At 30.7% G+C, this 11,862-nt stretch overlaps 2 protein-coding genes across 4 annotated transcripts in view; one reads left to right on the plus strand and one right to left on the minus strand.

The window, feature by feature from the left end:
- The window catches only part of LOC139486786 (ragulator complex protein LAMTOR1-like), a 513,831-nt gene that overhangs the window by 480,423 nt on the left and 21,546 nt on the right, over positions 1–11,862 (plus strand). The gene's annotated exons all lie outside the window — the stretch shown is intronic.
- On the minus strand, positions 3,482–11,841 carry LOC139486784 (ankyrin repeat domain-containing protein 29-like). Of its 2 annotated transcripts, none has more exons than XM_071271745.1 (6): positions 11,485–11,841; positions 10,297–10,435; positions 9,048–9,157; positions 6,096–6,216; positions 4,536–4,738; positions 3,482–3,901 (listed from the first exon to the last, which is right to left on the minus strand). In XM_071271745.1, exons 2-6 carry the CDS (start codon positions 10,433–10,435, stop codon positions 3,683–3,685), a joined length of 792 nt encoding a protein of 263 aa, XP_071127846.1. In that variant the 5' UTR covers positions 11,485–11,841; the 3' UTR covers positions 3,482–3,682. The 2 variants fall into 2 exon arrangements, with proteins under 2 accessions (XP_071127846.1, XP_071127847.1); XM_071271746.1 differs by having other exon boundaries at positions 11,543–11,652.

Here is an 11,862-nt window from a genome sequence, read left to right on the forward strand (position 1 = left end):
CCAACATACGTAATAAATTTCAAGACTTTACACCGTTTTATTCAATTTCATTTATATGAAAGTGTGTTGCCTATAATTAAGACAATAACTAACAGTGTTTCAGGATTTTTTGCTTATGCTATTAAAGTATGGGTCCCTTTTCAAAAGTCTCCAAACTATTTCCTTGATTTAGCAAGATATTCTTTGATATTTTTGTTACGTTTATAAGCTATGATAGGCACCTGGGTGAAGATTTCAACGCATTTTTTGTCTTTTTGCAGATTGCTCCAATGTTTTCTTATAACTTTACTATAAAGGTTTTTTTACCATTGGATTGTATTTAGTAATGAGAGTGAGTGGAACATTCTTTGTCCTATCGGCCTTCAATAAAGTTGTTTTTCTATTTGTGGTATTTTTAACATTTCTAATACATGTGTAATAACATTCTCTGTTTTATTTTTACAGTATCCTCTTTCAACTGTCTAAATTTAAATATCTATCTAATTCAATGATGTCACTATTATTTCTAATATGTAAATACGGTGTAAAGTCTTGAGATTTATCACGTATGTTGGTTGAAGGAACCGCATTTAATTATGATTTAAACATGTTAAAGGGAGACTTTGATTTTCAATGCAATTATTTATATAAGATATCTTATAAACTTTAGGAGATATCTTATAAATAATTTTTATATAAGATATCTTATAAAACATATAAGATATCTCATATAATATATAAGATATCTTATAAAGAAAATTATATGAGATATCTTATAAAGAAAATTATATGAGATATCTTATAAAGAAAATTATATGAGATATCTTATAAAGAAAATTATATGAGATATCTTATAAATTATATGAGATATCTTATAAAGTATATAAGATATCTTGTAAGGTTTATAAGATATCTTATATAACTTAAAAGATATCTCATATAATTTTCTGTATAAGATATCTTCTAAAGTTTATAAGATATCTTCTAAAGTTTATAAGATATCTTATAAAGTTTATAAGATATCTTCTAAAGTTTATAAGATATCTTATAAAGTATGTAAGATATCTTATAAAGTATATAAGATATCTTATAAAGTATATAAGATTTCTTATAAAGTTCATAAGATATCTTATAAAAACTTGATTATATAAGATATCTTATATAAGATATCTTATATATTATATGAGATATCTTATATATTATTTGAGATATCTTGAAGTTAGAATAAATAGTAAAATGGCTTGCCATATACTATACATATAGCTAAAGCTCTTACTTAATCTACATGAAAAATAATTAACCATTTATTGCTGTAACGAGAAAAGTTGCGGTGTCACATATTGGTTATAATGTTATGCAGGGGCCACAATGAAGAACGTGAATGAGAAATTTTTTCTTGACAAGCATATCCCACTTGTGATTTAAAGTATCGAAAAACAAAAAGTAGGTTTCTTGACGATCTAATTTACAACTTGCCACTGCTAAGCTACTGACAAAATAAGAGGTCATTCTGTTCCGTATTTATTACCTGAAAAAGGTGTGCATATAGACCATGTATACGTATTGGACGAATTTACTGATGGCAAACGGACGAACATAACTTCAATAAAAACAATATCCGTATATTCAAGCCAGAACCAAATACTGGCTACAAGGCTGGTTATACCCTCGGGATCTAATTATCCAAAAGCAGTGATATTGACCCCGTGTTAGATGTAGGATTATTAGCCATCTAATGAACATGTTCCAGTTAGTCCAACAAGAACACGTAAAGACTACAGTTGCCATTGCTGGAGTTGGTATGATGCCAACGAAAAAGAATTACTATTAATCTATTTTAAACGTTTTTGGATTCAAGGGTCACTGATTAAACAACTGTTGGCATTCCAATGGGAAACCAATTGTGACCCTCTTCTTGCCGACTTGTGTCTTTATTATTATGAGGATGACTTCATACAGGAACTTCTTAGGAAGAAAGATAAGAAGTTCAACACCTGGGAACACCCCTAGATTTTTTTGGGGTTCGTGTTGCTTTTTCTTTAGTTTTCTATGTTGTTTCATGTCTTCTATTGTTTGTCTGTCTTTTTTTCATTTTTAGCCTTTGTGTTGTCAGTTCATTTATGAGTTTGACTGTCCCTCTGGTATCTTTCGTCCCTCTTTTAGTACGTCAGACGAGCGTTTCATCTACATAAGACTCATCAGTGACACTCATATCAAAATAGTTACAAAGCCAAACAAGTACTAAGTTGAAAAGCATTGAGGATCCAAAATTCCAAAAAGTTGTGCCAAATACGGCTGGGTTAATTTATACCTGGAATATAAGAAAACCGTTTTTTTTTTTCGGGAAATTTCAAGTTTTTATTAACAGAAAATTTATAAAAATGACCACAATGACCACATATTTGATATTCATGCATGTCAACACCGAAGTGATGAGTCTTTTGTAGACGAAACGCGCATATGGTGTAAATAAAAAATTTAATCCTGGTATCTATGATGACCTTATTTACAATCACTGGGTCGATGCCACTGCAAGACATACATTTGTAAAGCTTCAGATATTTGATACTGCTTTTCGCATCTCACACTATTAGAAATATTGTCTCAACAAAATCTATTCTTTATTTTTGTATAAATCTACCAGGTCAGTTTGAACAGGATTATGACAGTTCAATAATAGAACATTGTAACATTGGTATTTCATTTAAATAAAAAGTCAAAATATGAAAACTTTTGAGTTCAATTTAATGCTGTCCGTCTCCAGAAACATTTCTAATTTATTAACATGTAAAACATAAGAACAGATATCAAATGACATATATTTCTGTAATTTCAAAGTCTAACTTGTATCACTAATTGATTCTAATACTAATCATTCATATAAGACATTTGATGTAACAAAAGGATTTTAAAGCATCTGTATCTTTTATTTCAATTTGATTAATTATCGCTATTTTGTGCATTTCTCCTTTGATCTTTTTTTGTGATAATTTTTCATATCATGCTACTCGCTTGAGAAGGAAAATTATCGCTATCTAAACTTGATTGCCTTTCTTGCTTTCCTGTCCCAGCTCAAGCCAGAAAATCAATCTCGTTGAGATTATCAACGATAATCTGTAAATATATCAGTATTTCATATCAGATATCTTGCCATAAAGGCATGACAGCCCTATATTTATGAACTAATATTTCAATAATTTACAGCTGAAATCTTAGAGTTTATGAAAAGATATTTCAGTAAGTAAGTGAAAATATATGTAATTAAAAAATATTGCTTAACTCAGAAATAAAAGTAATATGTGTTTAATTATTTAAGGGAAAATATCTTAGAATTCCTAAGAGTAGATAACATATTTTTTTAAGCAAATATTTTTCAGTAACCAATTTCCAAATACACCATTTACTATACTGGTTTGGATCACAATTCTTACAAATCTTAATAAGCTTATACATTTAGATTTTAGAACAAGCATTTTCTTTATTTGATTTTTTTTAAAATACATTTCTGATGTAGAATCTTTTATTTTTTATCTTTAACTTTAGAAAAATGCATATTTTATCTTAAGGCACACTTTGTAATTCCCTTCAGACTCCTCCAATTATCTGTGCTGAATAGAGCAGCATGTGCTAAGTTGCTAAGTTTGTTTAGCACTACTGTTTATAAAGTTGCGAGATTCTTTCACATTGTGCTTTCACTTTCACTTCATGTCCATGCCTGTGAAAAACTTTGTAATAATTCTACCATGCTGTCATCATCTGCATCTTTAGCTTCATCCATTATTGTTACTCCATCTGCATTTTTTACATTCTTATCTGCCCCTGATTTCAGTAACAATTTCATGCTGTCTTCATCATTGTTCCCATAGGCATGCCATAAAGGTGTCCAACCATCCTTATCTGGAGCATTGATGTCACAATTGTTCTGAAATTAAGACATGATATATAATTAATTAAATTGGTACACTAACAAAATAAAAAAAAAATCTTTCTACAGCATGAAAAAACATTTCTGAAATCTGAATAGTAATGTAACAACACTGAATGTATGATGTTATGGTATGTACCATTGCAAACTTTTTTAATATTACAAAGTAGAAAATTCTGATATAAGTTTTCTGAGAGATATTAGATTTAAGCTTTTTTTGCAAAGGAAGCATTAACATCCCATAGTTTTTATTCATCATTTCATAAGAAAGAGTTATGTTGTATGTTGTACATGTACTTCATTTAAAGAAAATCAGAACATTTTTCTTCAAAGTATTTTCAATATTTTCTTTTGAATACTGGTAATATAAAGCAATGCAAAACAAAAATAATTCTCATGTCTTTTATATTTCTTATAAGCCTCAAACAGATATAGAATTCTCTGTTAATTTAGCATAAAATGATACCAGTAGCATATTGTACTACAAAAAAGTTTCTAAAAAATAGTCTTGAACAATGTCTTAATCTTGACAGACATTATAGCATATGACAAAAACAATGACAAATGTCACATGTACATCTGTGAGTATAAATAAAATTAAAAAAAACATATCTTAAAATCGTCTTTATACCTTTAACAGTAATTTAATAACATCAAACTGTTCTGCAGCAGTAGCAGCTATTAATGGTGTATGCTGTTCCCCTTTTTCACATGGCATATTGACATTAGCTCGGGCACACAATAGTGTTTGTATTAATCCACTATGTCCTTCTTTAGAGGCTATGTACAGTGGTGTTGCTCCGTCATTGTTCACAGAATTCACACTTGCGCCTCCTGAATAAAGATATGATGTAATAAGACAGCTGTGAATTGTATGCAACTTATATCCCTGTATCAATTAGTCTTAAATTTGTCATTTATAAATCGGGTAACTTAAATAAAAAAAAAACAAAAGATAGGACAATATGAATTAGGTATGGGAAACCTTCATAGAAAAGGAAATTTAAATAATACAAATGACAAAAATACATCTAGAAGCAACATTTAATCTTTAAAAGTATAACAGTAGTCTATACAAATAGTCATACTTTAAATCATACAGTCTATTAAATTTGTGAATAAATTAAACAAACCATCAAAACTCTAAGTACATATAACCATATTTTAATGGACTGGTTAAATCATTAAGATCAAGAATAAAAATTACTGTGAAAGTATTTTTATTTTCGTAGGGAACCAATTATCGTGGTTTTCGTGGATGACTTTATCCACGAATTTAAGTGTCCATTGAAATATGATAACTGTTGTCCAAATCTAGACATGGTTTGACTACATGGATATGGGCGAGCCATAAAATCTAGAGAAGAAATTGAATATCACCAAATGCACTTTGAACTAAAACTGACATGACTGAAGGCAGAACTATATCCTATCATATATATTTAATCTTTAAACTGCACAACTTTTAATCTTTTTAATTCTCATAAGAAATATTTCAAAAAAATATTGTTGATCAGACTTCCGGTGATGATATGCTATGATGAAGTGTTCGTTGTATCACATAATACTTCTAATACAGAAAATAATAATTTCATGCTGGACTTGCTTTTGATCAAAATTAATTTTACAGTTCAAGGTACATTTATAGCATATGTATATATTTAATTGTTTTCTTTAAGTGACATGTTTATGACCCAATTAACACCTTTCAGTTTGATGGTTTTTAATCTGTTGATCACCCAATCTCTGGTTTATTAATGTCACCACTTCTGATAACCCGTATGCAACAACTCAAATGTTTACTTCGCAATTTCCTTCAATCAGGACAATTTGTATTCCCAGATAAAAGCAATTATTTCATTTCCAACTTGTTGAATGTTGTCAGTTTTTAAAAACGTCCCAGTAAAGTTAAAATGGACACCTTACTTTGCAATGTCCACTAATCATTATGAAACAACATATGGTTATCAAAAAGAATCTTCGTTCCTGATGACTTCAATTCTTCACTTGACTTTTTTCTTCAGAAAAAAATAAAATCCACGAATTTATAAACCCATGAACATGTAACTTTTGCTCAAACCACGAAAAATTGATACCCACGAATTAAAGTACTTTCACAGTAGACAGAATCATTAGATTTTTAGATCACCTTTCTTTGTAACCTTAAAAATATTCTGTATTTTTTTCTTACCATTTATGAGAGTTTGCAGTAGTTCTTTGTATGACTTCTCAGCTGCTACACAAATTGCCAAATTACCAGTTGATAAGGGCTCATCTGGCTTAACTCCCTTTGATATCAATGCTCCTACAATCTAAACAGAATTAATGGATAAATGATTAAAAATGTTAATGTGGGACAAATACATGTATCAGGAAGACAGCTACCCAAAACACAAAAAGAAGAAAATAAGTCAATATATATATACATTCTTCAAAAATGGATAGGTGTCTATACAATGGCAATGTCTTACATTTGAAGGTACATACAATATAGTGAGGAACTGTTAAATTTGGAACCTATAATTATAATACCAAACACCTGTTTAAGATTTACTATATTTTATAGAGTAGTTAATTTATTTCATGAATAATTGAAAATGTAAATGTACTGCTTTTTAAACTTTTTTTCAATACAAAAACCAAATGCTCTGCAGCGCGCAGCTTTAAACGACCGCAGAGGTTGAACCCTGAACGGTTGGGGCAAGTATGGACACAACATTTAAGCTGGATTCAGCTCTTAATTTGGATTGTGATTAAATAGTTGACACAGCATAGGTTTCTGACACAGAATAAATGTGGTCTAATAAACTTAAATTTGTTTTTTGCCTTTGAGCAATTCACTATGCTGTTGAATATTAATCCTCTCAAAAAAATGTTTGAAGAAATTTTCTTTTTATTTATAAAATCTGAAATGAGAAAAATTGACCCCCCCCCCCCCCCCCCCCCCACCAATTTTTTTTTTCACATCCCCCTTTCCCTTATTCCAAAACTGATCTCAATTCAAATTTCTAATGGAGTTTGCAACAATAACTACACATTTAAATACATCATAAAATATTAAAATGTAAAAAAAGTGCTTGTTATCACTGAATGGTAAACATTGTTTTAATTCATCAGTTGGTAGTAAAAGTGAATATACATTGTATATTGTATAAAACAATGATTTAAGTTGATTCAACTACTATTCTGGACAAAGAAAGATAACTCCAATTGAAAATTTCTTGCTATTGCACAATATTGTGCAATTAGATATTTCTTGCTATTGTGCAATACTGTGCAATTGAAAATACTTGCTATTGCACGAAGATTTCTTGCTATTGCGCAATACTGTGTAATTGAAAATTTCTTGCTCTTGCACAATACTGTGCAATTGAAGATTTCTTGCTATTGCTGAATACTGTGCAATTGAAAATTTCTTGCTATTGCACAATACTTAACATAATAATTTTGGATCCTGATTTGGACCAACTTGAAAACTGGGCCCATAATCAAAAATCTAAGTACATGTTTAGATTCAGCATATCAAAGAAGCCCAAGGATTCAATTTTTGTTAAAATCAAACTAAGTTTAATTTTGTACCCTTTGGACCTTAATGTAGACCAATTTGAAAACGGGACAAAAATTAAGAATCTACATACACAGTTGGATTCGGCATGTCAAAGAACCCCAATTATTCAATTTTTGATTAAATCAAACAAAAAAAAAAGTTTAATTTTGGACCCCGATTTGGACCAACTTGAAAACTGGACCAATAATCAAAAATCTAAGTACACTTTTAGATTCAGCATATCAAAGAACCCCAAGGATTCAATTTTTGTTAAAATCAAACTAAGTTTGATTTTGGACCCTTTGGACCTTAATGTAGACCAATTTGAAAACGGGACCAAACATTAAGAATCTAAATACACAGTTAGATTCCGCATATCAAAGAACCACAATTATTCAATTTTTGATGAAATCAAACAAAGTTCCATTTTGGACCCTTTGGGCCCCTTATTTCTAAACTGTTGGGACCATAACTCCCAAATTCAAACCCAACCTTCCTTTTATGGTCATAAACCTTGTGTCAAAATTTCATAGATTTCTATTTACTTATACTAAAGTTATGGTATGAAAACCAAGAATAATGCTTATTTGGGCCCCTTTTTTGTCCCTTATTCCTAAACTGTTGGGACCTCAACTCCCAAAATCAATCTAACCTTCCTTTTGTGGTCATAAACCTTGTGTTCAAATTTCATTGATTTCTATTTACTTATACTAAAGTTATTGTGTGAAAACCAAGAATAATGCTTATTTGGGCCCTTTTTTGGCCCCTAATCCCTAAACTCAGTGTTGGAACCAAAACTCCCAAAATCAATCCCAACCTTCCTTTTGTGGTCATAAACCTTGTGTCAAAATTTCATAGATTTCTATTCACTTTTACTAAAGTTATGGTATGAAAACCAAGAATAATGCTTATTTGGGCCCCTTTTTGGCCCCTAATTCCTAAACTGTTGGGACCTCAACTCCCAAAATCAACCTAACCTTCCTTTTGTGGTCATAAACCTTGTGTTTAAATTTCATTGATTTCTATTTACTTAAACGAAAGTTATAGTGCGAAAACCAAAAAAATGCTAATTTAGGGCCTTTTTGGTTCCTAATTCCTAAAATGTTAGGACCAAAACCCCCAAAATCAATCCCAACCTTCCTTTTGTGGTCATAAACCTTGTGTTAAAATTTCATAGATTTCTATTCACTTTTACTAAAGTTAGAGTGCGAAAACTAAAAGTATTCGGATGACGACAACGACGACGTAGACAACGACGCCAACGTGATACCAATATACGACCAAAAAAATTTCAATTTTTGCGGTCGTATAAAAAGATAGCTGATACCTTACTTTTCAAAACAACAACCTATTTTCTATCTAGTCATTGCATTTTTAAACTATGATTCATTGTGATAATGGCCAAAAAAAATCACTGCACACAGGGGACATATTTTGGCCTTATCAAAACATTTCCATTAAATCCAATTAAAGTTACTGAGATATAGTAATTGCTCTATTGATGAATCATATCCTTATTACTGTATAGTGCCCTCCTACATGTATGTTCAGACTTTCCATGCTGTATATTATTATTTTCAAAATACATGTACTTACCTTTGATAAATTTCTGTTGACAGCATCTTCAAATGGTGTAACACTGTGTCTGTCATGGAAATTATAATCACATCCTTTCTCTATTAAAAATACTCCAATATCTTCATTACCTTTGAAACATATAAATAAATATATCAAATTTTACGGATACATGTACTCCGAAAAAAAATAAGTTGTAGGGAAATTCTAATTTTGTTCATGATTTTCTGCAAAAAAGCTTATTTGCATAAAAAAATTGCAATAATATTCATAATATTGTAAGCAATCAGGTTTGTAGTAAAAACAATGTTAACTTTGTATCAACTTAACCGATTCAAAATGATGAAAGAATGTTTGTTTTCTACTTATTACCATCAAAATGTCAACAACTGCCAAATTCTGAGTTCATTCTGTATTATGATTGAATGTGTATAAAAAGTATGCCAAACAAATTCATTGAACACAATGTTTTGTATTGTTTTTTGCTTACTGTATATTTAGAAATGTTTGTGATAATTTTAATGTGTTGTAAAAATTCAACAGGAAATGTTCTGTTGAGATTCCTGTTTGCTCAATGTTAAGTTTTCTGTGTACAATATCAGATTATCTGGACTACGGTATTGCTTATGTGTTGGTTTTTTTTGTCTTTGTTGTTTGGTGTATTTTTTTTGCTGTATTGGGTATTATTACATTTCTAATTTTTTATGTGTGTCTGTCATAATTTATCACTTATGTAAATTGAATTCTTTTAAATTACAAATTTTTCATATTTCAACAGAACAGCCTCTCTGGCATCAGTGTACAGTGTTTAGAGCTAAAGTGTGGGAGCACTTGATTTCAATTGATAACAGCATGAACAGGGTCAAATCAAAAACATTTATGCTTCTCCGCTAAGCACACATGTACAGTATTAAGGAAAAAGAGCAAAGACATGCATGGTCAGCTCGGACTCAAAATAATGTCTCTGGGTATGGCGATATGTTTTTTGTGAAATGTTTACTTGTGAACTAGCACATAAAAATCTCTGACTCCGTGTTTGTGTTCAAGAAAGGTTTCGTATTCCTATTACATAAACATGCTCTTGTCTTCAATATCATTTAATTTGCTATCAAAAGTTTTAAATCGGCCATCCAACATCATCCTATTCTAATCAAAACTGTCTAATACAAGCTAACTTTTAAAATAAAGACTATTTACATGATCATGATGATTTATAAGTTTATACTTTTATATAATTTACTGTAAGTTTTACTTTTTTTAATATGAATACCTTCCTGAATTGCTACTTGTAATGGTGTCCATCCGTAAAATAAACAATTGATATCAACTCCAGCTCCCAAAAGCTCTCCAAGTTTTTCTTTGTCATTTTCTCTAACAGAAAGATGTAAATGTTGTTCTCCACTTGCCATCTGAAAAATATATATACATTGTAGGCTGGTACCTTTACATGGGAGTCAAGACAATACACCTTGAAAATCTGTCCCGGTTGACCCAAGAATCTGGCTACCACAATTTCTCGAGATAAGCATAACTACATGTACATGAACTAATTAATATCCCAAGGACCAATTGATTTTCCAGAAAATATGGTGTTTTACTGCTTTGATTAGTATACATGTATTTTTTATGCCCCACCTATGATAGTAGAGGGGCATTATGTTTTCTGGTCTGTGGCTCCGTTCGTTCGTCGGTCTGTCAGTCCGTTTCTCCTGCTTCAGGTTAAAGTTTTGGTCAAGGTAGTTTTTGATGAAGCTGAAGTCCAATCAACTTGAAACTTAGTACACTTGTTGCTTATGATAGGATCTTTCTTATTTTTAAGCCAAATTAGACTTTTGACCCCAATTTTACGGTCCACTTAACATAGAAAATGAAAGTGAGAGTTTCAGGTTAAAGTTTTTGGTCAAGGTAGTTTTTGATGAAATTGAAGTCCAATCAACTTGTAACGTACATGTAGTACATATATGTTCCCTATCATGCCTATACTAATCTTTCTAATTTTAATGCTATATTAGATTTTTACCCAATTTCAAGGTCCCTGGAACATGGAAAATGATAGTGCGAGTGGGGCATCAGTGTACTTTGGACACATTCTTGTTTCAACATGGAATTTGCAGACAAAACATGCTAATCTATTTCTTGAAGTAAAATTGTACTTTTATTGAGTAAACACTACTTACCACATGCTTACATGACTGATGCCCTGTCCCTGTGCCACAACATTGCACAAAAGAAAAGTGAGTGTTATACATGTATGGTGTTACCAGTCCAAATGTAGAAGATTCATGTGTTTAATGTTGCGATAACCAAATAGTGATGAGGCCTATTGTGATTATGACAACTCTATCCCATAAGAGTGAATGAATCAAATTCACATAAATATTACTTTGAAAACTTCAAAAAGTTTTCAAGATTGACAAGAACCTGCAACTTTATGGCTATTTTTATAGAAATATGTTACCTTTCTAAGTTTCTTAGCTAACTGTGAACAGGCTATCTAACTAGATTGACGTAATTACTTTGGATTCGTTTCTTTTTGGTATTCCTTGTTTGATTAAGAAAATATTTTAAAAAGTAACCCAACAGGATTTGAAGAAATGGAAAATAGCGTCTTAGTAACCAAGATTACAACGACTAAAACCCGTTGGTAGACGGATCGACACTGTTATGGTTACGGTTTTTTAAATTATGATAAAAAGCAATGTTGACAGTTCATAAATGACTAATCGAAATGATTTCGTGCTTTTTCTAGATTAGTGTTCAATTACTTTATCTGTAATTATACACGTTAAGAAAGGTCTACCACGTGCCTTTGTTTACGCGTCCTTCGCAACAACGG

The sequence above is a fragment of the Mytilus edulis genome, chromosome 8 (assembly GCF_963676685.1).
Source record: "Mytilus edulis chromosome 8, xbMytEdul2.2, whole genome shotgun sequence".
In the NCBI taxonomy this organism is placed as follows: Eukaryota; Metazoa; Mollusca; class Bivalvia; order Mytilida; family Mytilidae; genus Mytilus; species Mytilus edulis.

What these genes read in the sequence shown, in the direction of transcription:
- LOC139486784 (XM_071271745.1), bottom strand. Translation starts at nt 10,435, where the DNA reads ATGGCAAGTGGAGAACAACATTTACATCTTTCTGTTAGAGAAAATGAC. An exon ending in TCAACAGAAATTTATCAAAG is followed by an intron (nt 6,217 to 9,047) that starts GTAAGTACATGT and finishes AATTCTGTTTAG; the next exon opens with ATTGTAGGAGCATTGATATC. An exon ending in ACTGCAAACTCTCATAAATG is followed by an intron (nt 4,739 to 6,095) that starts GTAAGAAAAAAA and finishes ATCTTTATTCAG; the next exon opens with GAGGCGCAAGTGTGAATTCT.